The following is a 26,566-nucleotide window of genomic DNA, read 5'->3' on the forward strand; positions in this document are numbered from 1 at the left end:
ACGAGCAGCTGCATTCTCCTGCCGAGGAGACTCGCGGCCCCAGAGGTCTGGACCCGCCACATCCAGGATGTAGCGGATCCTGATCGTGGGCACATACCCTAGTGATGTTGCGCTCCCCTAAGACACCATTGTTCCATTGTGCAAAAATGTTGACGTTTCTCAAATTTGCCATTGAGAAAATAGCTGAAATCCTCTGAATAACGGAAACCAAGCCCAAGCCCAAAAATTTACCCCCCCCCCCCATAAAAAAAACCCCCAGAGTGTTCAATCGGAGCCCAAGTATGTTTGTAGTACTATACCAGAAAATTCGGCCCAAAGTGATGCTGGAAGATATAGAACTTGTCGGAAGTGGAAGATGGAGGAAATCCTTCAATTTAACGAATTAAGTTTATTCAAGTTGGGATTTGTCTCATCACAATAAAGGGGTGACATTGCAAAGTGCTTCTAAAAATCAACTTCTGCTTGCTTAAGAATATTTTAGTGTTCGCTTCTTGGGTTACCGACTTCCTCCTGCAGTTTTTCAGTAGTGACCAGTTTCCTAGGTAAGGAGCGCACGCTTACAAGTTTGCTACAGAGTTTGTAAGCGCTGCTCTGAAGCTTGCCGGATCCAGTGATTACAACTTCGTTTAGTGCCACCGCCCTCCTCCAAGGCTGAAGAACCAAAGACGCCATTGCTTGTAGGATTTTAGAGCACACAAATGCTCCAAGCTTTTTCAATCAGTAGCGCACCCTCTCCTCCAGCAAGCAGGAGGCGGGGAGCAGGGCGCTCTTGAAGATTGAGCATAATACGCCTTTAATGCTTATTTTCAGGATTTTTGGAATATGAGAATTGTTTAATCAACTTGAACTAATGTATAAAATTGTTGCAAAGAAACAGAATTGCCCTCATGGTGGGGGTCCGGGATCGTTGTGACCTCATGGTGGGGTCCAGGATAGTCGTGACCTCATGGTGGGGGTCGGGGATCGTCGTGACCTCATGGTGGGGGTATGTGATCGTCGTGACGTCATGGTGGGGGTCCGGGATCGTCATGGTGGGGGTCCGGGATCATCGTGACCTCATGGTGGGGGTCCAGGATTGTTGTGACCTCAAGGTGGTGGTCCGGGATCGTCATGGTGGGGGTCCGGGATCATCGTGACCTCATGGTGGGGGTCCGGGATTGTTGTGACCTCATGGTGGGGGTCCGGGATCGTCATGGTGGGGGTCCGGGATCGTTGTGACCTCATGGTGGGGTCCAGGATAGTCGTGACCTCATGGTGGGGGTCTGTGATCGTCGTGACGTCATGGTGGGGGTCCGGGATTGTTGTGACCTCAAGGTGGTGGTCCGGGATCGTCATGGTGGGGGTCCGGGATCATCGTGACCTCATGGTGGGGGTCCGGGATTGTTGTGACCTCATGGTGGGGGTCCGGGATCGTCATGGTGGAGGTCCGGGATTGTCGTGACCTCATGGTGGGGGTCCGGGATCGTCGTGACGTCATGGTAGGGGTCCGGGATCGTCATGGTGGGGGTCCGGGATCGTCATAGTGGGGGTCCGGTATCGTCATGGTGGGGGTCCGGTATCGTCATGGTGGGGGTCCGGTATAGTCATGGTGGGAGTCCGGGATCATCGTGACCTCATGGTGGGGTCCGGGATCGTCGTGACCTTATGGTGGGGGTCCGGGATCGTCGTGACCTTATGGTGGGGGTCCGGGATCGTCGTGACCTTATGATGGGGGTCCGGGATCGTCGTGACCTTATGGTGGGGGTCCGGGATCGTCGTGACCTTATGGTGGGGGTCCGGGATCGTCGTGACCTTATGGTGGGGATCCGGGATCGTCGTGACCTCATGGTGGGGGTCCGGGATTGTCGTGACCTTATGGTGGGGGTCCGGGATCGTCGTGACCTCATGGTGGGGGTCCGGGATTGTTGTGACTTTACGGTGGGGGTCCGGAACTGTCGTGACCTCCACCTCATACAGCAGTTCTTACTCTGGAGGGTTCAGTGCAGTTATACTTATGGGATTGGGCACCCTGTAATACCACATTTTTCCCTGCAGTGGCTGCTACATAAACTCCTTGTGGTTGCCACAGCCGGCAGTGAGTACCTGGTTGCCGGCAGTGAGTACCTGGTTGCCGGCAGTGAGTACCTGGTTGCCGGCAGTGAGTACCTGGTTGCCGGCAGTGAGTACCTGGTTGCCGGCAGTGAGTACCTGGTTGCCGGCAGTGAGTACCTGGTTGCCGGCAGTGAGTACCTGGTTGCCGGCAGTGAGTACCTGGTTGCCGGCAGTGAGTACCTGGTTGCCGGCAGTGAGTACCTGGTTGCCGGCAGTGAGTACCTGGTTGCCGGCAGTGAGTACCTGGTTGCCGGCAGTGAGTACCTGGTTGCCGGCAGTGAGTACCCGGTTGCCGGCAGTGAGTACCCGGTTGCCGGCAGTGAGTACCCGGTTGCCGGCAGTGAGTACCCGGTTGCCGGCAGTGAGTACCCGGTTGCCGGCAGTGAGTACCCGGTTGCCGGCAGTGAGTACCCGGTTGCCGGCAGTGAGTACCCGGTTGCCGGCAGTGAGTACCCGGTTGCCAGCAGGTCCTCGCTCAGGAGAGGTGCGACAAGATGATCCATTTACCATGAGAACGGTTAATGTCGCCTAATAAGTGTGCAGATACGCGGCCACCGCTCCCCTGCGGGCATCCTGCTACCCTAAATCTCCGCGTTCTCAGTATGATCGTTTTATTTTGACCACATGCCATTTACGCTGGTTTATTTCCAAGGGTGATGTGATCCCTGGTCTCATTTGTATTCAAGATCCTAATGGAATAGGAGGGGGGTAAAAAAAAGCCTCCTCTCGGCGAAGTTAAATGCATTGTAAGGTGTCCTCAGGGTATCGGCAGTACTAAGCGCGGCCCGTCCCCGTGCTGTAGAGGCAGCTCATTAAGGAGCCCAGCGGTGTCATTATTAAGTCTCTGTGTGCGGCTCAGGACTAATGCTAATCACCTGTGTTTTCTCTTTTTTTTTTCCGCAGCACCAATGTAGTGATGAATTATTCAGAGATAGAGTCCAAGGTTCGGGAGGCGACCAACGATGACCCCTGGGGACCTTCCGGGCAGCTCATGGGAGAGATAGCCAAGTAAGTAATGGCTGATTTCCCGGGAGGAGAGAGACTATTCTCCACCAGCGATAACTTCTCTGGAGAGCGGAGGGCAGGAGCCGAAACTTTCCTCACCCCCGTGGTCTGCGCATGGAATAGAAATGCAATGCTTCTCTAGTTTGACAGCTCTGGATGCTCCGGCTGCCTTCTGCCATAGAGGGCCCGCACCGCCGTGTCTGCTGTGTACTCACCCGCCACGGTTTTTTATGTAGTCGGTCATTATGTGACAGGTACATGTTCTTCGTAATCCCGACCAGTGACTTTAATCAGCATTTCTGCAGGTTACACTGGGCTGGGATGTTATTACATGTCCTGATGTCATGTGGTCCAACAATTAACCTCTGCATAGGCAGCAAGACAAATGCTTGATCAGCAGGTAACATGCGTCTGTAGTAATGTCACTGGACAGGACCACATCTGACGCCATGTGCCACTCGCCTCCTAATATGAAAGTGACTGGACAACCCTTTTGGGTATGTGCACACGCCGAGTTTTTGGTGCGGAAATGTTCTGCGCGAAAAAACGCATTTTGTGGCTGAAAAACGCACCAAAAACTGCATGCGGTTTTTGTTTAGTGAATTTAATGACTGGAAGGGCTAAAAAAAAAAACACCGGAAAAAATGCAGCAACAATTGACAAGATACTTTTTTTTTTTTCTGCTTCAAAAATCTGCAAGGAAAAAAAAACATCATGCGCACAGCACTTCTGATTTCTCATAGACTTGACTGGGATAAGGGTAGACATGCATAGTTGGCCAGCAAACTGCCAATAAAGTGCACCAAAAAAACACATCAAAAACCACCAATGTTTATTAAATCTTTCTAGTAGGGAACTGACTATTAAAAAGTCCGAAGTGCTGTTTTTGCTTTTACAAAAAGTAATAAAAAAAACCCCACAAGGAATAAACTGTCCATAATCCCACTTGCTAAATGGCACAATATTGATATTAAAAAAAGGGGGAAAAAATCATAGCAATTCTGCACATATACAGTATATATACTGTATTTTTCGCTTTATAACACGCACCTGATTATAAGACGCACCCCCAAATTTGGTGAAGGAAAAGAGAATTTATTTTTTTTTATGTTAAAGGGGGTCCATCTTATAATGCCAGTGTCAGTCTAACAAATCATATAGGGTATATGTCCCTCATAGCCCCCCATCCTAAAATTAACCCCCTTAATCTGGATATGGCCCCCTTATATTGAATATAGCCCCCTTGTGCTGGCACACGTTCCCCTATGCTGCCTATGGCCCCCTATGGATTGAACACGTAACCCTGTGCTGCCTATGGCCCCCTATGGATTGTACATGTTTCCCTGTGCTGTCTATGGCCCCCTACGGATTGAACACGTTCCCCTGTGCTGCCTATGGCCCCCTACGGATTGAACACGTTCCCCTGTGCTGCATATGGCCCCCTATGGATTGAACACGTTCCCCTGTGCTGCCTATGGCCCCCTATGGATTGTACACATTCCCCTGTGCTGCCTATGGCCCCCTATGGATTGCACCCGTTCCCTGTGCTACCTATGACCCCCTATGGATTGCACATGTTCCCCTGTGCTGCCTATGGCCCCCTATGGATTGCGCACGTTCCTCTGTGCTGGCTATGGCCCCCTATGGATTGCACACATTCCCCTGTGCTGCCTATGGCCCCCTATGGATTGCATATGTTCCCCTGTGCCACCTATGGCCCTCTATGGATTGCACACAGTCCCCTGTGCTGCCTATTGCCCCCTATGGATTGCACATGTTCTCCTGTGTTAGATATTGCCCCCATGCTGCTGCCCATAATAAAATAAAACACTTTTCCTTACCTCCTCCAGCGCTGATCTCCCTCCTGTCTCCCTCCGTGCTTCTGTTCCTCCACTCCCTGGTTCTTGGTGCCGGTCATGTGATCGGCACAGCAGAGTGACTTCATCGCTGCGTGCCTGATCACAGTGGAAGCAGGGACACCGGGGAGACACGCTGGAGGGGGTAAGTAAAGCTTTTTTATTTTAGAATGAGCAGCAGCATGGGGACCATATCTAACACAGGGGGGGCATGTGCCATCACGGGGCGCAGGGACATATAATATGCACCGCTCCCCCAGCCCGTCACTGCGGTGCGGTTTCAGCACCATGGTGATGGACAGCGGCTGTGCATATTATATGAGCGGGAGCAGGAGATGAAAGGCTGCAGCCCGCAGCGTTCACCTGCGCTCCAGAGCTACCCCCACCTCCCCTGGACCCTGCAGTGTGTGTATATATATATAATATATATATATATATATATATATATATATATATATCACACCCCCCTCCCCCGTATATTCGGCTTATAAGACGCACCCCCTACTTTCCCCCAAAATTTAGGGGAACAAAAGTGCATCTTATAAAGCAAAAAATACGGTGTATGTGTGTGTATATATATGTATATATATAATATATATAGCGATCATTGTGCTGGGGTTATCTCTGATCATGGCTGTTGCCGTGGGACCCCCCCCCCTTTTTTTGGGGATTTTTCAAATTAAATCCCATGTACATGTTTGTGTACTCTGTGCTGATGACATCTATTAAAGGGGACCTGTCAGGTCCGATATGCACCCACAGCCACGAGCAGTTCTGGGTGCATATTACTAATCCCTGCCTAACTGTCCCTGTATCTAGTAGCACAGATAAAGAGATATTTCGAAAAAGTATTTCCAAAGATCCTTTATGATATGCTAATGAGCGCAGGGACTAGTCACAGGGCGTTACTTCTCCTGGCTCGTCGACCCCCTTAGCATGTAAGCACGCTGCTTTACTTACATGCTAATGAATGCACAGCGTCAGAGGCAGGGTCGCCGCTCTCACCTTGGATTTTGGCTCAGTGCGCATCATGGAATTCCAGTCACTATGAAGCCCGCTGCACGCGTCCCGGCTTCACACTGGTGTAGTGCGCGTGACCAGAAGTCCGGGGACGTCCTGATCTTGTACACTGAGCCAAAAACCAGCTGTGGCAGCAAAGGTGAGCGTTACCATGCCTCTAGCAGTGCGTATTCATTAGCATGTTAGTACGCCCACATGCTAAGGGGACGGAGTAGCCAAGGGAAGCAACGTCCCTGTGACTAGTCCCGGCACTCATTAGCATATCATAAAGGATTTAGAAAGTTCCCTATATCTATGCTACTAAATACAGGGACAGTTAGGCAATGATTAGTAATATGCACCCAGAACTGCTCGTGGCTCTGGGTGCATATTGCACCTGACAGGTTCCCTTTAGAAGGAAATCTGTCACCAAGTTTTTGCTACATCATCTGAGTGCAGGTTACTGTAGGAAAATAGATCCTGATTCCAGCGATGAGTCACTTAATTTACTGAGACACAATCAGAGTTTTAAGATGCAGCAGAGCTCACCATGTACAGTCTATTGACAGTGAGCTAGTTAACAGAGGAGGGGGCATGGTCAGACCAGAGCTCACAGGGGCTATAGTCTGAGCAGTGATAATCTCCTGGTGATAAAACACTTATTGTATTTCAACATTTATTTATTTTACTCACTTATGTATCGCTATTAATGCCACAGCACTTTACAGACATTATCATCACTGTCCCCATTGGGACTGACAGTTTACATTCTCGGTCACTATGTATTTGGAGGAAACTGAAGAACCTGGAGGAAACCCAGGCAAACCCAGGGAGGACATACAAACTCCAGCACACAGCTTGATTAGTGACACATCCTGAAATCAGAGTCTCATCCCCTACCTCACGCTGTCCTCCGATTTACATACCAGATTCCCTTTAATTTTGCATTAACTGGTTAATATCTTGATAATGAAGGTCTGTGTAATGCTGGATTTCCCCCGTGCTGCAGGAAACGGGATCCCTTGGCCTACAGATTTCAGATCTGCACATTAAGGGGCCCCTCACATTAGTAGGGGTTGTCCAAAGTGGACAACCCCTTTAAGTGATGGATCACCAGTGGACTTTAGGCAGTTTCTCAGCAGTATGCGATGATAAAATATATCGTGGCTAGTAATCGGAAAGCGAGGTAACGTGCTGACCCCGTACAGGCCGTACATGTGTTATCATCGGTGCGCTGCGGACACGTGCTAGTAAGTGCTGCATGAGGCTGATATGACCGATCATCCATGGCGGGATGTCAGAGGAGCCGAAATGTGTATCCTCTCCGGGGTCCCATGCACAGCTCACCTTGTATTGTAGCTCGCCTCTGCCATCTAGAGGATGAACTGATATATTTTTTTTTTTAATTCTATTTTATTTTATTTTATTTTTTTTCTAACCTTGTGTATTTTAGGGCCACATTCATGTACGAGCAATTCCCAGAACTAATGAACATGTTGTGGACGAGAATGCTGAAGGACAATAAGAAGAACTGGCGCAGAGTTTACAAGGTAACGAGGGAACGCAGCGCCCGCCGGCCATTCTTTACATGTGTCAGAATTGATGATTTCTAAAAAAAAAAAAACGCTACTGAAAGAAGCCCCGTTGGGTTATAGGACATGTGCGGGACCACCTATGGAGAACATGGACCCCATCACACACCACTAACCTATTTATTTATTGTATGGGTGCTCCCAAAAATTGCAAAGTAAATGCACTCGGCAGTGTTTTAAAGCTCTCGTACAAAAACGCACTTGCGACCTCGTCAGTGGTGTGCGACGGGGACCCCGATCTCGAGAGCAGTGCAGGCACCTTGCAATACAATTAGTCGAGATCAGACTCCTGGCCCCCGACCCACCAGGGCATCAGTGCTGTAGATGACGTCTCCTGGCCCCCCCGACCCACCAGGCCATTAGTGCTGTGGAGGACGTCACATCCTTTTTGTTATTTATCGGGCACAAAATTATACACGATAAATGAATGGTGCAGAAGATATGGAAGATACCCCATTAAGAAATGGATGGGGCATGACATGTGGGTCTGTACCAGGCTTGGATCTCCACTGCTATGATATTGGGGGCTATCAGTATCCATATACTGTATTTTTCGTTTTATAAGATGCATTGGAATATATGACGCACCCCAAAGTTAGAGATGAAAAGGTTAAAAAAAAGGGTTCGCCTTATATTCCGGTGGTGTCTCACCCAGTGGTAGAGCAGAGGCGGTGCTGGAGTAGGTGCTGCGGTGGGGACTGTGCTGGCTGTGTGGAGCAGTGCGGTGGGTGTCCCAGATGCTGTGTCGGTGGTGCGGGCTTCAAAGAAATGGTGCCCAGATTTTGCACATGTACAGATTGAGCTCTCGGCTCAATGACAAGCTGAGATCTCCGTGCATGCGCCACCTCTGGACGCCATTTTCCTTAAGTCTGCTGCAGGGAGATCAATGGGCTGCGGCGGTGCGTGCATAGATGAGATCTTGAGCCGAGAGCTCTATCTGCGCACGCACCAACTCAGACGCCATTATTTGAAGCTTGCACTGCCAACAGAGCATTTATATGCCCACCACAGCCAGCCCAGCCCGGGGCACGGCAGCCAGCCCGGCGCACGGCAGCCAGCCCAGCCCGGCGCACGGCAGCCAGCCCAGCCCGGCGCACGGCAGCCAGCCCAGCCCGGCGCACGGCAGCCAGCCCAGCCCGGCGCACGGCAGCCAGCCCAGCCCGGCGCACGGCAGCCAGCCCAGCCCGGCGCACGGCAGCCAGCCCAGCCCGGCGCACGGCAGCCAGCCCAGCCCGGCGCTCGGCAGCCAGCCCAAGCCAGCCCGGCGCACGGCAGCCAGCCCGGCGCTCGGCAGCCAGCCCAAGCCAGCCCGGCGCACGGCTGCCAGCCCGGCGCACGGCTGCCAGCCCGGCGCACGGCTGCCAGCCCGGCGCACGGCTGCCAGCCCGGCGCACGGCTGCCAGCCCGGCGCACGGCTGCCAGCCCGGCGCACGGCAGCCAGCCCAAGCCAGCCCGGCGCACGGCAGCCAGCCCAAGCCAGCCCGGCGCACGGCAGCCAGCCCAAGCCAGCCCGGCGCACGGCAGCCAGCCCAAGCCAGCCCGGCGCACGGCAGCCAGCCCAAGCCAGCCCGGCGCACGGCAGCCAGCCCAAGCCAGCCCGGCGCACGGCAGCCAGCCCAAGCCAGCCCGGCGCACGGCAGCCAGCCCAAGCCAGCCCGGCGCACGGCAGCCAGCCCAAGCCAGCCCGGCGCACGGCAGCCAGCCCAAGCCAGCCCGGCGCACGGCAGCCAGCCCAAGCCAGCCCGGCGCACGGCAGCCAGCCCAAGCCAGCCCGGCGCACGGCAGCCAGCCCAAGCCAGCCCGGCGCACGGCAGCCAGCCCAAGCCAGCCCGGCGCACGGCAGCCAGCCCAAGCCAGCCCGGCGCACGGCAGCCAGCCCAAGCCAGCCCGGCGCACGGCAGCCAGCCCAAGCCAGCCCGGCGCACGGCAGCCAGCCCAAGCCAGCCCGGCGCACGGCAGCCAGCCCAAGCCAGCCCGGCGCACGGCAGCCAGCCCAAGCCAGCCCGGCGCACGGCAGCCAGCCCGGCGCACGGCAGCCAGCCCAAGCCAGCCCGGCGCACGGCAGCCAGCCCAAGCCAGCCCGGCGCACGGCAGCCAGCCCAAGCCAGCCCGGCGCACGGCAGCCAGCCCAAGCCAGCCCGGCGCACGGCAGCCAGCCCAAGCCAGCCCGGCGCACGGCAGCCAGCCCAAGCCAGCCCGGCGCACGGCAGCCAGCCCAAGCCAGCCCGGCGCACGGCAGCCAGCCCAAGCCAGCCCGGCACCCATTCTCCACCTCCTGGTAAGCTACATTCGAATTTTAAGACTCACCACTCATTTTCCTCCCAATCTCTCGGGAGGAAAAGTGCGTCTTTATCATTTGAAAAAATACAGTAGATGCCATACTCCCTGCTCACTCCCATTGGCCTATTGTGGGCATAGAGCGCCCTTTGGACCTTATAATACAGTTGGGTCCACCACAGTTTGTCGCCGACTACATTTTCCATTGGACAACCCAAGATGATAGTGACAGTTGTTTCTAGAAAAGGATAAGAAAAAAAAAAGATGCCCCCTTCCCCCGATCCGAAGTGTTCCTGCGATCCTCCTCAGTATGTCCGCTCTCGGGCGTGTTGTAAATCCATATACACCTTGTATTTTCTCCTCTTTAATCCTCGGCGTGGGTGATTGCTCTCTAATCCCACACAAGCTGGTATTGATGGCGGCGATGGCCTCACCGCTCGCTTTCTAGTTACAGGTACACCGCCCTCGCAGCACCGCTGACGCCTCGGACGGACGGGGGCTCTGCATTGGGGGAGCTTTGCAGTTGACATAGTGGAATATTTCGCCTTCTCTGTATACATATTAAATAACTGTGTAGATTACGCCGCACATGTGCTGCGGTTTAATGTATGTTCTGGAGCAGATGATGCGGTGCTCGGGGTGACGGGCGGCAGCAGGTTGGGGGTGGCAGGGTGCACGCCGCGCTCTCTCCTGCGCTCCCCGGAGAGCCGCAGCCGTTAATATTTAATGCCGCCACATACGCACTAGTTATACATCCAGCCTCTCTTCTGAGGATTAGCTGCCGGGCTCGTCCAGGCTCTCTCCTTTTATTACGAACGTTCCCCACTGCTTTTTTTTTTTTTTTATTTATTTTTATTTTTTTTTCTTTCTTTTCCTGCAAATAAATCTCAATAATCAGGATGCAGAAGTGACTTTTCTTGCAGCTCCGCACCCTCCACCAGCGCCAAGATTCCCCACAGAAAGGGGTATTTGTCTTAGGTAATAAGCAGTCACATTGAATTTATGGATCACAGGGTAAATGGAAGGAGAACCGCTGCCACCGATCGGATCCTGGAGGAGAAGGCAGGGACTGTGCCTTTCTATGAAGCCTGGGTGACTCTGTGACCGCAACATGGCTGTGAGCTACTTTAAAGGGTTACTCCCATCTCCAAGATCCTATCCCAATATGTAGTAGGCATAATACTATTACCAATTAGAAATGTAGTATAGTTCTCCTGATTAGCTATGTCTCTCTTACCTCATGTGCAGGGCATTGCAGCTTAGGTATCCATGGTTACATCCACTCATATAGTGACAGTTGCTTGTGATTGTAACTATATATACCTAGGATGCAATGCCCTGCACATGATTTAAGAGAACTGGCTATATCATGAAAACTGTACTAGTTCTCCTCATATAGCAATGTCACTTACCTCGTGTGAAGGGCATTGTAGCTTAGTTATCCATGGTTACGTCCACTCATATAGTAACAGTGACCTGTGGTTGTAACCATGGATACTTAAGCTGCAATGACCTGCACATGAAGTGAGAGACCTGGGAAACTATACTAGATCTCCAGATATAGCCATGTCTCTTTCCTAATGTGCAGGGCACTGCAGCTTAGGTATACATGGTTAAGTCCACTTATATAGTGATAGTTGCTTATGGTCTTATCCATGGATATGGAAGCTGCACTGCCTTGCACATGAAGTAAGAGACCTGGCTATATCAGGAAAACTTTGCCAGTTCTGATATCTCCATGTCTCTTACCTAATGTGCAAGGCATTGCGGCTTAGGTATCCATGGTTACGTTCACTCATATGGTGACAGTTGCTTGTGGTTGTAACCATGGATACCTAAGCTGCAATGCCATGCACATGAGGTAAGAGACCTGGCTATATCAGGAAAACTATACCAGTTCTCCTGATAATGCCATGGCTCTTACCTAATGTACAGGGCATTGCCGTTTAGGTATCTATGCTTTACATCCACTTATACAGTGTGTCCACCCATATCCTGTCCACCACCATTAACTTGAGAACGGCGGCAGCCATAGGCATAGAAGTGGTGTCTAGGTATAGTAAAGTAGCCATGTGCTACGCAATGAAACCACCTATAGTGCCACCTGGTGGAAAACAACGGAGTTAGCATTTTTATCTAGAAAACGGAACGAGAGAGAAAAAAAGTGAATTACAAAGTTGTAGGGCATCATCAATTCAATACGAATCAACACCTTGCATACAGAAATGCTATGATATGAAACTCATGACCCCCCCAAAACATTGAATGCTGGTCACGCATAGGGCGCTCATTTACGGTAACTTTGATGCTCAAAGTGGCCCCCGTCAGCTGCAATGCACATCTGGCCTCTGCACAGCATACTGTATCTTGCTGCACGTTGTGCAATATGGGAGGTGACACGTTTGCACAAGCATCTGTGATACGTCGTCGTAGGTCCTGCAATGTTGGTGGAGGGGAAAATACATTTCTGTATGCAAGGTGTCGATTCGTATTGAATTGATGATGCCCTACAACTTTGTAATTCACTGTTTTTCTCTATCTCGTTCCGTTTTGGAGATATAAATGCTAACTCCGTTGTTTTCCACCAGGTGGCGCTATAGGTGGTTTCATTGCGTAGCGCATGGCTACTTTACTATACCTAGACACCACTTCTATGCCTATAGCTGCCGCCGTTCTCAAGTTAATGACGGTGGCCAGGATATGGGTGGACACACTGTATAATGACAGTTGCTTGTAGTCGTAACCATGGATACCTAAGCTGCAATGACCTGCACATGAGGTAAGAGACCTGGCTATAACAGAACAACTATACCAGTTCTCCAGATATCACCATGTCTCTTACTTAATGTGCAGTGCATTGCACCTTAGGCATCCATGGTTACAACCACAAGCAACTAACTATCACTAGATAAGTGGATGTAACCATGAATACCTAAGCTGCAATGCACTGCAGATAAGGTAAGAGACATAGCTAATCAGGAGAACTATACTACATTTCTAATTGAAGGTTTTTTGTTAATATTATTATTACACCTACTACATAATGAGATAAGATCTTAGAGATGGAAACAACCCTTTAAATGCCCTGTATGTTTCACAGGCCTGATATAGGTGTATAATTGTCATCATTGCCTACTAATCAGAAAAGATAGTAGCGTGAAGGAGGAGGGTTGCAATGCTCTGGTCCAGCTGCTGTGAGCTACCAACGTGTCCTACAAATATTTTTAGGCCTTGTGCGCACACTGCGTTTTTACCCGCGGTTTTGCTGCAAAAATTTCTTGAGAAATGTTTGTAATCTTTCTGCAGACATTTCCCAGCAAAACCTATGGGGAAAAAAAAATAGCTGTGCGCGCGCTACGTTTTTTTTTCTCAAGAAAATTAGTTCTGCAGAATTTCTTGAGAAAATGTCTTGAGAAAATGTGCATGTCACTTCTTTTCCGCAGGTACCTGCGGTATTTCACTCCATTCACTGTAATGTAATCGCGAAATACCGCGGGTATACCGCAGGTAGCAAATGATGTGCGGTATACCCTCGGTATAGCCGCGATTTACCTGCGGTAATGTTCATCACTACCCTGCGGTTTGCAGGAAGTGATGTCATTATTGACAGGAAGAGGAAGCGGAGCAGAGAGTAAACACACACATCAGACACAGACATAGAACACACACACATCACACACACATCACACACACACACACACATCACACACACATCACACACACATCACACACACATCACACACACATCACACACACATCACACACACATCACACACACATCACACACACATCACACACACATCACACACACATCACACACACATCACACACACACACATCACACACACACACATCACACACACACACATCACACACACACACACACATCACACACACACACACACACATCACACACACACACATCACACACACACATCACACACACACACACACAACACACACACACAACACACATCACACACACACATCACACACACACACACACACAACACACACACACACACACACACACACAGACTCAGACAAATAGAATACACATAGAAATCAAACGGACATATATAAAAAAAAAAACACGTGGGCTCCGCCGTATTTTTACCTTCCAGCCGAGGTAAACACACAGCGTCAGCCCGGTATTCTCAGGATGGGGAGAGCGAGGGACAGGTTTAATGCCCCCCCCCCTCCCTCCCGCAGCCGCCCCGGGACTGTCGCATCCATTATGCGGCAGTCCCGGAGTGTCCCCGGCTCTTCCCGATGCCGTGATGCGGGGGCAATCCAGGTAATAACGAGTTAAATGACAGCGGATCGCTGCCATTTAAGTCCCGGGTTTTAATCATGGCAGCATCTATGTGACAGCTTTCATGATTAACCCGTAAGTGAAGTGAAAAACACACACACCGAAAAATCCTTTATTTTAAATAAAAGACAAAAAGCCCCCTCTGTCACCACTTTATTAAGCCCTCCCAAACACACAGCTCCGGCGTAATCCACGGAGGTCCACGATGCTTGCATCCAGCCGCGGCTGACACACTGCCTGCAGAGGTAATTAGCGGTCATTTCCCACGGTCGGTAATGTGAACACACTACCGCTCGTGAGAAATGCAGTGTGTGCTCACAGGGACTCTATTGATTGATCTGTCCTCTATCTATCTCTCCTTCTATCTATCGATGTAAACCTGCTGAAAAACCGCAGCAAAAACGTATGCGGTTTTGGTGCGTTTTTTTTACCACAGATGCGGTAATCTTCAACTCCCAGAAGTTTCTTAAGAAATTTTCTTAAGAAAAATTCCCTTTTCTAGTGCACACATAGCTAATGCGGAGTCGTTGGGGTCACGGAATTTGTGACGCACATCCGGCCGCATTAGCGATGCCGTTGTGTGTGACACCTATGAGTGATTTTGCATCGTCGCAAAAACGTGCAAAATCGCTCATCGGTGACATGGGGGTCCATTCTCGAATATCGTTACTGCAGCAGTAACGAAGTTGTTCCTCGTTCCTGCGGCAGCACACATCGCTGCGTGTGACACCTCGGGAACGATGAACACAGCTTACCTGCGGCCGCCCGCAATGCGAAGGAAGAAGGTGGGCGGGATGTTACGTCCTGCTCATCTCCGCCCCTCCGCTTCTATTGGGCGGCGGTTAGTGACGCTGCTGTGTCGCTGAACGAACCGCCCCCTTAGAAATGAGGCGGTTCGCCGGTCACAGCGACATCGCCGGGCAGGTAAGTACGTGTGACGGGTCTCGGCGATGTTGTGCGGCACGGGCAGCGATTTGCCCGTGTCGCACAACAGATGGGGGCGGGTACCCACGCTAGCGATATCGCAGCGTGTAAAGCGGCATTTACTCAGCTTTAAGTATATAATGAGATCTTAAAATCTAATCTATATCCTATATGATGTTGGGTCCTCCGTGGCCGCCATTCTTTATTGCTAGATTTCACGTGACAACATGAAATGCGTCGTACCATGACATCGCATGGGCAGAGGAAGCGTCAGAGGCGCCATGGATCCATGCATGTGCCATTTTTCTATTTTTAGGGGTTTTTTTAAGCAGAACTGACTGGGTGAGTTCCTCTATAGTAGAAGCTTGATTCCCGTAGTCTCCGCATACAGTATGGCCTCCATCACTCACCCCGATCCGTCCTGCTTATAATGGCGGGGGCTCAGCTTTGTAAATGGCTTGCATATGGGGAAACTAAATAAGAAATGACTTTGTATGTGGGTGACATTCCTGGCGGTGACCTCTATGTAGACGTCTCGCTGCCGACCTCGCGCGAGGACTTAAAGACTTTCCGCCATCTGTGGGTATCCAGCCATTCTTCCTCCCATCTGTATGTTGATTATTAAGCACATGCTCCGGCGAGGATCCCCCGCACTCCTCTCCAGTCATGTGCACTTCCATTTGGTAAGAGAGTCAATTGGAAGCATGACCCGCTCCATAATTCACATTTAATGGCTTTTCTGTCTTTGTCCCATATGCTTAACTCCCTCCCAATCCTGCCGAATGTGCAATTACGCCTCTGCTTGTATCTTTTTTTTTTTTTTTTTTTTTTTTTTTCTTTGGACAAGTGAAATAAATTCTTGAAAGTAGTAAATTGTTTTCATTAGTGCCTTAAGTCCTAAAGCGCCGTCTGAGGATGATGAGCATATACGGTGATAACACACTATATTATATCCATGTCGTGTAAAAGCTGGAAGAACAGCGCCACCCTTGTGCATTGGTGATGCCTGGTATGGTGTGGATATGACTATATGGGACCCCTTTCTTCTTGCCATCTGGTATGGATCGGACTTCTAAGACCCCAAACAATCCTGAGAATCCAGGGGCCGCACTGATTTTTCTCGCACAGCTCTCCCAGCCCAAGATATGTTTAGCTTAGAAAAAAGTCGTCTCCAAGGAGATCTCATTTATATGTATAAATATATGTGTGGTCAATATAAAGGACTGGCACGTGACTTATTTCTTCCAAAGACAATACTAAGGACCAGGGGGCACTCACTGCGAGTGGAAGAAAAGCGATTCCGACAGCTAAATAGGAAAGGGTTCTTTACAGTTAGAGCAGTCAGACTGTGGAATGCCGACCACAAGAGGTAGTAATGGCGGAGTCTATAACAGCTTTTATATCAGGGCTGGAGGATTTCCTCAGGACACACAACATTGTTGGTTATAAATGACTTGGGGACAAAATGTAGAACTGGTGGAGGAAGGGTGAACTAGATGGACCGGGGGCTTTTTTTCAACTTAAGTAACCACACAGCTGCCCTCCCAGAGCTGTGCTGTAACTCCTCTGCGCAGTCTGTGGCCAGGGCACCACTGTGCTGGGAGCGACGTGTAAAAGGGCTACGGTGCTGTATCAGCAATGTGGCCCCTTCATTCTCAAGATCGTAGGGGGTGCAAGATGTCTGACCCCTTCAGCCAGTCGAAAAGTTATGGCCTAGTGATATCCCACCACCCTCAAGGTTCGTAGAACCCTTTTATAGTTTGTCTGTAGCGAAAAGGGCTTCCAAACCTGCATTAATTAATTAGATAGGGAGTTTATACTGTATATCCAGTGCCTTGCGAAAGTATTCGGTCCCCTTGACTTTTTCAACCTTTCCCCACATTTCAGGCTTCAAACATAAATATAAAAATGTTATTGTTCTGGTGAAAAATCAACAAGTAGGACACAATTGTGAAGTTGAACGGAATTTATTGCTTATTTTAAACTTTTTTTTAAAAAAATTAATAACTGAAAGTTGGGGCGTGCAATATTATTCCTCCCCTTTACTTTCAGTGCAGCAAAATCACTCCAGAAGTTCATTGAGGATCTCTGAATGATCCAATGTTGTCCTAAATGACTAATGATAAATATAATCACCTGTGTGTAATAAAGTCTCCGTATAAGGCTATGTGCGCACTAGGCGTTTTTGCCGCGTTTTTAGCGGCGTTTTTTACCGCGTTTTTGTGCTGAAAACGCAGTGACATTGCTTCCCCAGCAATGTCAATGGGTTTTCAGAAGTGCTGTCCTCACACAGCGTTTTTTTTTAGCTGCGTTTTTGTGGTGACCACAAAAACGCAGCATGTCAATTATTTCTGCGTTTTCCACTGCGTTTTTCACTCATTGAATTCAATGAGATGTTAAAAACGCAATGAATAACGCATATAGCCGCGTTTCTATGACTAAAAACGCAGCTATACACGCAAGGGGTGGGCACTACAGTGACGTGTACAGGAAGAGGATTCCTTCTGTTGGTAAACACAGAAGCAGGAATCCTCCCGGTACCGTCACCGCCGCGTCCACCTCCCGTCCTGTGCATGTCAGCTCCGTGCGGCGCCATGTCTGGGCGGGAGGTGGACGCAGCGGCGAAAACCAAAGTGAACAGTAGAAAAAAAAAAATGTCATATACTCACCTGTCCGCAGGGTCCCGGTGCCATGCCCGCTCCCAGCTCCTCCCGGTACCGCCGCTCTGGCGGTGTGCAGTCTCCCCGGCCGGCAGGACCTTGCTTGCAGGACCTGGCGCTGATCACCTGATGCAGTCACCTGACGCATCAGCTGATCGTAGTCTCGCCGGCTTTTTCGGCCGGCTATCAGCTGATCCTGCCGTCAGGGGACTTCATCAGCTGATTACCGGCAGCTCCGGCAGCGATCGTATAGGATCAGACTCCTGTCCAATCGATCGCTCCAGGAGCTGCCGGTAATCACCACAGCACATAAGTGAGTATTATTTTTTTTTTTTTTTTTTTCTACTGATGCATCAGCTGATTGTATAATCGGCCTTTATACAATCAGCTGATGTGTGATGTGATTCAGGCACTTGATCCTGACATATCATCTGATCGCTTTGCCTTCCAGCAAACCGATCAGATGATATTGGATCCTGATTGGACGGCGCGGGACCCTGACCCAGGATTACTGCGGAGGGGGGTTAATTTCAATAAAGATGGAGTCACTAATTGTGTTGTGTTTTATTTCTAATAAAAATATTTTTCTCTGTGTTGTGTTTTTTTTTTTATCATTACTAGAAATTCATGGTGGCCATGTCTAATATTGGCGTGACACCATGAATTTCGGGCTTAGGGCTAGCTGATAATATACAGCTAGCCCTAACTCCATTATTACCTAGCTAGCCACCCGTCACCAGGGCAGCTAGAAGAGTTGGATACAGCGCCAGAAGATGGCGCTTCTATGAAAGCGCCATTTTCTGGGGTGGCTGCGGACTGCAATTCACAGCGGGGGTGCCCAGAAAGCATGGGCACCCTGCACTGTGGATTCCAATCCCCAGCTGCCTAGTTGTACCCGGCTGGACTCAAAAATTGGGCGAAGCTCACGTCATTTTTTTTTAAAATTATTTCATGAAATTCATGAAATAATTTTAAAAAAAAGGGCTTCCCTATATTTTTGGTTCCCAGCCGGGTACAAATAGGCAGCTGGGGGTTGGGGGCAGCCCGTACCTGCCTGCTGTACCCGGCTAGCATACAACAATATGGCGAAGCCCATGTCATTTTTTTTTTCTTTTTGGGCAAAAAACTGCATACAGTCCTGGATGGAGGATGCTGAGCCTTGTAGTTCTGCAGCTGCTGTCTGCTCTCCTGCATACACTAGTGAATGGAGGATGCTGAGACTTGTAGTTCTGCAGCTGCTGTCTGCTCTCCTGCATACACTAGTGAATGGAGGATGCTGAGACTTGTAGTTCTGCAGCTGCTGTCTGCTCTCCTGCATACACTAGTGAATGGAGGATGCTGAGACTTGTGGTTCTGCAGCTGCTGTCTGCTCTCCTGCATACACTAGTGAATGGAGGATGCTGAGACTTGTGGTTCTGCAGCTGCTGTCTGCTCTCCTGCATACACTAGTGAATGGAGGATGCTGAGACTTGTAGTTCTGCAGCTGCTGTCTGCTCTCCTGCATACACTAGTGAATGGAGGATGCTGAGACTTGTAGTTCTGCAGCTGCTGTCTGCTCTCCTCCATACACTAGTGAATGGAGGATGCTGAGACTTGTAGTTCTGCAGCTGCTGTCTGCTCTCCTGCATACACTAGTTCTGCAGCTGTCTGCTCTCCTACATACAATGAACATTTTGAAGAAGGAAATGACATCAGACCTTTTTTTTTTTTTTTTTTTTCATCAACAATCTTTAATGGCATTGTGCACTGATTAAAAACGCAGTGAGCAAAAACGCAGCAAAAAACGCACCAAATCGCGGCAAAAACGCATGCGTTTTTGCCGCGTTTTTTTTAGCCGCGGGTGCGTTTTTTAGGCAAAAACGCACATAAAAACGCAGCGTGAAAAAAACGCCTAGTGCGCACATAGCCTAAATGCCCCTGCTCTGTGATAGTCTGTGTTCTGTGTAAAGCACAGAGAGGATCATGAAGACCAAGGAACACAACAGGCAGGTCCGTGATACTGTTGTGGAGAAGTTTATAGTTTTGGAAAAAAATTTGTAACCAAATCCGGCTTTAAACATCCCAAGGAGCACTGTGCAAGCGATTATATTGAAATGGAAGGAGTATCATAGAACTGCAAATCTACCAAGACCCGGCCGTCCAGCCAAACTTTCATCTCAAACAAGGAGAAGACTGATCAGAGAAGCAGCCAAGAGGCCCATGATCACTCTGGATGAACTGCAGAGATCTACAGCTGAGGTGGGAAAGTCTGTCCATAGGACAACAATCAGTCGTACCTCACAAATCTGGCCTTTATTGAACACTGGCAAGAAGAAAGCCATTTCTCAAAGATATCCATAAAAAGTGTTGTCAAAAGTTTGCCACAGGCCACCTGGGAGACACCAAACATGTGGAAGAAGGTGCTCTGGTCAGAAGAAACCAAAATAGAACTAATTGGGCACAATGCCAAATGATATGTTTGGTGTAAAAGCAACACAGCTCATCACCCTGAACACACCATCCCCACTGTCAAACATGGTGGTGGCAGCATCATGGTTTGGGCCTGCTTTTCTTCAGCAGGGACAGGGAAGATGGTTAAAATTGATGGGAAGATGGATGGAGCCAAATACAGGACCATTCTTGAAGAAAACCTGTTGGAGTCTGCAAAAGACCTGAGACTGGGACGGAGATTTGTCTTCCAACAAGACAATGATCCCAAACATAAAACAAAATCTACAATGGAATGGTTCACAAATAAACGTATCCAGGTGTTAGAATGGCCAAGTCACAGTCCAGACCTGAACCCAATCGAGAATCTGTGGAAAGAGCTGTAAACTGCTGTTCACAAACGCTCTCCATCCAACCTCACTCACCTCGAGCTGTTTACAAAGGAAGAATGGGCGAGAATTTCAGTCTCTGGATGTGCAAAACTAATTGACACATACCCCAAGAGACTGCAGCTGTAATCGCAGCAAAAGGGGGCGCTACAAAGTATTAACTTACAGGGGATGAATAATATTGCACGCCCCAATTTTCAGTTATTTATTTTTTTTATAAAAGTTTCAAATAAACAATAAATATCATTCAACTTCACAATTGTGTCCACTTGTTGTTGATTCTTCACCAGAACATTAACATTTTTATCTTTGTTTGAAGCCTGAAATGTGGGAAAAGATTGAAAAATAATTCAAGGGGGCTGAATACCTTTGCAAGGCACTGTATATATGCGTGTGTGTCTGTGTGTGTGTGTGTGTGTGTGTGTGGACCACTGCAAAATTTTCAGTTTTTCTGATTTTTCTCTCTATATTTTTGAGCAAAATCTAAATTGTTCTTTTATTCTGTAAACTACTGACGTCTCCGAATTTCCGAGCAATAAATTTTGTATTTTCTGAAAATGAGAAATGGTCAAAATAATAAAATAATGCATTGCTTTCACACCTCAAATAATGCAAAGAAAACAAGTTCATGATCATTTAGAAACAACAATACTAATAATGTTTTACCTCAGGAAGAGTCAGAAATCAATATTTTGTGGAATAACCATGATATTTAATCACAGTTTTCATGCGTCTTGGCATCCTTTTCTCCAGTCTGTCACACTGCTTTTGGGTGACCTGATGCCAGTCTTGGTTCAAAAACGTATGCAGTTCTTCTTTGTTTGATGGCTTGTGACTATCCATCTTCCTCCTGATTACATTCCAGAGGTTTTCAATGGGGTTCAGGTCTGGAGATTGGGCTGGCCATGACAGGGTTTTGATGTGGTTGTCCTTCAACCAGACATTGACCTAGCTGTGTGGCATGGCACATTGACCTAGCTGTGTGGCATGGCGCATTGTCCTGCTGGAAAAAACAGTCCTCAGAGTTGGGGAACATTGCCTGAGCAGAAGGAAGCAACTGTTTTTCCAAGATAACCTTGTAAGCGGCTTGATTCATACGTCCTTTGCAAAGATTAATCTGCTCAATTCCAGCCTTGCTGAAGCATCCCCAGATCATCACCGATACTCCACCAAATTTCACAGTGGGTGCAAGACACTGTGGCTTGTACGCCTCTCCAGGTCTCCGTCAAACCATTAGACAACCAGGTGTTGGGCAAAGCTGAAAATTAGACTCATCAGAGAAGATTACCTTACTCCAGTCTATAGTCCAATCCTTATGGTCTTTGCCAAACTTCAGCCTGGCTCTCCTTTGCTTCTCATTGATAAAAGGCTTTTTTCTAGCTTTACATGACTTGAGCCCTGCCTCTAGGAGCCTGTTATAAACTGTTCTTGCCGTGCACTTCACCCCAGCTGCCATTTGCCATTCCTTTTGTAGGTCACTTTATGTCATCCTTCGGTTGCTGAGTGACATTGAAATAATATGATTGTCATCCCGGTCAGTGGAGAGTCGCTTTTGCCCTCTGTCAGTCTGTAGTTTGTTGTCCCCAATGTCTGCTGCTTGACCTTCTTGTAATGGTCTTCCAGCTTAGAAATTTTAAGGATGGAGGCAACATGACGATCACTGTATCCTTCTGCTAGTTAAGCCAGAATTGTGCTCTTCATTTCACCACTCATGACTTTTTTCTTTTCAACTCCTTTGGCGAGGTTAAAAGTTAGTTGTTCATTCCTATTACTTTTGGGATTTTACTAGCACTTGTTTTGCCATCCACCTTCTCCTATTGCAAGAGGATTGTGAAGACCACAGCAGTGTTTTTTACACTTTTTCCCTCATTAAATAAGATTTGGTTCAGGTGATCACCTCATCAGAAGCACATTAAAGAGAATGAGGTGACTCTTAATGGAATTCAACTGATACTGGGATGGAATGGCTGTGACATGTAGAGGGAATTGATTTTTATAACACTGCAGTGTATATAGATATACACTATGGTTTTCACACTGGCCACTAGGCCTCACAAGGACTTTAGCACTAATATAGTGACTTATACCCCATTTGTTTGTATAAAGTAATTATCTGAGCATGCTGTAATCTGGACGAAGGTCATTGTGAAGTGAGTAGGAGGAGGTGAGCTGTGACATCACATTGTGAATGGAAGATCCTGTGTTATCTACTGTATATTGAGGGGTTATTTGTCATTGTACAGGAGGAGGTGGTGAGCTGTGATGTCACGTGAATGGTGGTTCCACCGTTCTCTAGTATATATAACAGTGTTATCAGTCATTGTACCGGAGGAGGAGGTGAGCTGTGACATCACATATTGTGTATGATGCATCCTGTGTTATCTACTACATATAGCTATGTATAGAGGTGTTATCCGTCATTGTACAGGAGGAGGTGAGCTGTGACATCACCTATTGTGTATGATGGGTCCTGTAGAGGTGTTATCCGTCATTGTACAGGAGGAGGAGAGCTGTGACATCACCTATTGTTTATGATGGATTCTGTGTTATCTACTGTATATTGAGGTGTTATCCATCATCCTATAGGAGGTGAGCTGTGACATCACCTATTGTGTATGATGAATCCTGTGTTATCTACTACATATAGCTATATATAGAGGTGTTATCCGTCATTGTACAGGAGGAGGTGAGCTGTGACATCACCTATTGTGTATGATGGATCCTGTAGAGGTGTTATCCGTCATTGTACAGGAGGAGGTGAGCTGTGACATCACCTATTGTGTATGATGGATCCTGTAGAGGTGTTATCCGTCATTGTACAGGAGGAGGAGAGCTGTGACATCACCTATTGTTTATGATGGATCCTGTAGAGGTGTTATCCGTCATTGTACAGGAGGAGGAGAGGTGTGACATCACCTATTGTTTATGATGGATTCTGTGTTATCTACTGTATATTGAGGTGTTATCCATCATCCTATAGGAGGTGAGCTGTGACATCACCTATTGTGTATGATGGATCCTGTGTTATCTACTGCATATTGTTTATATAGAGGTATTATCCAAAATTATACAGGAGGTGGAGGTGAGCTGCGATATCACTTATTGTGTATGATATGTCCTCTGTTATCTACTGTGTATCAAGGTATTATCAGTCATAGGTCAGCTATGACATCACTTATTGTGGATTAATGGTGGATCTACCATTATCTAGTGTATGACAGTGTTATCAGTAATTATACAAGAGGTGGAGGTGAGCTGTGATATCACCTATTGCATATAATGGATCCTGAGTTATCTACTGTAAATAGATGTTATCTGTCATAGATGAGAGAGAAGGTGAGCTGTGATATCACATAGTGATAATTGGATCCTGTGTTATCTACTGTATATTGAGGTGTCATCAATTATTGTACAGGAGAAGGAATAAGTGAGCTGTGACATCACCTATTGCGAATGGTGAATCTAGTGTATATGACAGAGTTATCAGTTATTGTGAAAGATTGAGGTGAGCTTTGGTGGATCTTGTGTTATATACACTATATAGAGGTGTTATTAATCTTTGCAATCCTGTCTGTGATGATAATGAGGCTAAAAAAAAGGTCATCTGTACAGAACAGGAAGTGTATACATATGACTTGTATACTGTAAGCCCAGTATACAGCGTAGTGGCAAGTGCAAGGGTTAGGATTTATTTTTTTAAAATAGTTATATGGAAAATTAAATAAAATATATATACTTAACCTAAAATCCTGACCTAATCCATTTTCTCCTGCCACATTCCCTTTAGATGCCATAACTTTGGGGTTTGTATAATTCCAGTATCCATGTGAAAAGGACAGTTGGATAGATAATTGTGGGCAGAGCGAAGACGGCCAATTAGAAGAGCGGAAAACGCTTCTCTGTGATGCTGATTGGCTGAGAGCAGTTGACTGATTTCAGTTAGCGCCTTAGGAAATTCATTGCTCTTCCCCTATGTCCTTTTCAGCTGGATGCCAGGCACAGAAATCCATCCACAGACCTGAGAGCTGTTAGTGCCAACCTTTATCTAAAGTTCTCCCATCTTGTATTCTGTCCATTTTACGCTGTTCTAAGGACTGACCCATTATGATCCGTAGTGATCATTAATGCCCCCCATAAGGGATATGTTCGCATGCAGCTTATTAACCCCTGAAAGAAATGAAATATCCACAGCGGTCTAACCTGCTGATACCTGGTGATGTTACAGCCTGATAGCAGTTGTGTCCCAAAGGGGGCATAGATTGAAACTTGTCACATGTATGTGTAAATTTACTTAAGTGCGTGTTTTTGGAACTGAAAATCATTTTTGCAATTGGGTTTCATTAAAAAGTTTGCACAGTTTGGTTTCTACAATCTATTTCCTTCTCTGCACGTTGAACTTTGATGTGGTCATAAATCAGCTGAGAGGAGCTCAGAAAAAGATAGGGAACGAACCTTCCAGTCTGTTAATCATAATGAGCTCACTGATAAAATCTCAGTTACCTCATTCTGTAGCCAGAAATGGATAGCGTGATGAGGCAGGCGGCTGTGGAACAAAAATCAGACCGCACTCTGATGAGATCCAAAGGCGGTCGGATTTTCACGGACTGACAGAGTGAAGGAGAAATTTTTCTTCTCAACATCAATACTGTCCCCACCCAGATCACTGACTGCCCCACCCCACCCTGATCACAGACCGAAACACCCCCCCCCCCTTCCGATCTCGAACTGACCCCCATCCCCCCCCACCCGGATTGCGGACTGACCCCCCCCCCCACCCGGATTGCGGACTGACCCTCCCTTCCCCCCCCCCCCCCCGGATTGCGGACTGACCCTCTCCCCCCCCCCCACCCGGATTGCGGACTGACCCTCCCCTCCCCCCACCCGGATTGCGGACTGACCCTCCCCTCCCCCCACCCGGATTGCGGACTGACCCTCCCCCCCCCACACCCTGATTGCGGACTGACCCCCCCCCCCCCACCCTGATTGCGGACTGGGCCTCCCCCTCCCACCCTGATTGCGGACTGGCCCTCCCCTCCCACCCTGATTGCGGACTGGCCCTCCCCCTCCCACCCTGATTGCGGACTGGCCCTCCCCCTCCCACCCTGATTGCGGACTGGCCCTCCCCCTCCCACCCTGATTGCGGACTGGCCCTCCCCCTCCCACCCTGATTGCGGACTGGCCCTCCCCCTCCCACCCTGATTGCGGACTGGCCCTCCCCCTCCCACCCTGATTGCGGACTGGCCCTCCCCCTCCCACCCTGATTGCGGACTGGCCCTCCCCCTCCCACCCTGATCGCAGCCATCCCCCCCCCCTGCTCTGATCGTGGCCAGACCCCACCCTGATCAACATAATCTGACCAATTTTTCTAAAATGAGAGAAAATCCGGTCGTGTGACACTTGCCTTAGATGGTGAGGGTCTCAAGTAGAGGCTTCATATCTATTTAAATTATATTCACGTGGCGCTCTCATATATAGAAATCCAGATATACCCATGTATATTGCCTCCTTTCTACCCTTGGCACACAAGGGGTTACAGATCACTGATGCAGCATGGCGGTGGCAGCTTCCCTTCAACAGTGAGAAATGACTAATTTCCACCTTTCTCTCCTCCCTCCAGTCCTTGCTGCTGCTGGCGTACCTCATACGGAACGGATCGGAGCGGGTCGTCACGAGCGCCAGGGAGCACATTTATGACTTGCGATCCTTAGAAAATTACCACTTTGTAGGTGAGTATTAGCGAGAAGAGGGGGGAAAAAAAAACCTTGGGAGGGAGCAAATTAAAGCAGTTGTCGGACTTGTCACTCACCCGAACGTCTTCACAGGCTGCAGAGGCCTAATTGGGCCCGAGCGGCTGCAGGCTGTGTGAAGAACACATTCCAAGACACGGGGCCCTAGAGTATTAATTAGCGAGGAGAAGAACTTTTGCCGAGAGGAGAAACCTAATAACAACACAAGCAGCACAACACGAGCGGCCCGGGTTTATATTAAAATATGCACCAGAGGCTGGTCCCCTGTGGCGGCAGGAAGAAAA

The 26,566-nt window shown here is 48.7% G+C and overlaps 1 protein-coding gene across 2 annotated transcripts in view; it reads left to right on the forward strand.

The window, feature by feature from the left end:
* CLINT1 (clathrin interactor 1) overlaps positions 1–26,566 on the forward strand; it is a 113,575-nt gene that overhangs the window by 48,878 nt on the left and 38,131 nt on the right. For both annotated transcript variants that reach the window (XM_075344290.1, XM_075344291.1), the window contains exons 2-4: positions 2,995–3,099; positions 7,405–7,501; positions 26,153–26,261. In XM_075344290.1, coding sequence (XP_075200405.1) covers positions 2,995–3,099; positions 7,405–7,501; positions 26,153–26,261 — 311 coding nt within the window. The remainder of the gene's footprint in view (positions 1–2,994; positions 3,100–7,404; positions 7,502–26,152; positions 26,262–26,566) is intronic.

This window comes from Anomaloglossus baeobatrachus, chromosome 4, assembly GCF_048569485.1.
Source record: "Anomaloglossus baeobatrachus isolate aAnoBae1 chromosome 4, aAnoBae1.hap1, whole genome shotgun sequence".
NCBI classification, from domain to species: domain Eukaryota; kingdom Metazoa; phylum Chordata; class Amphibia; order Anura; family Aromobatidae; genus Anomaloglossus; species Anomaloglossus baeobatrachus.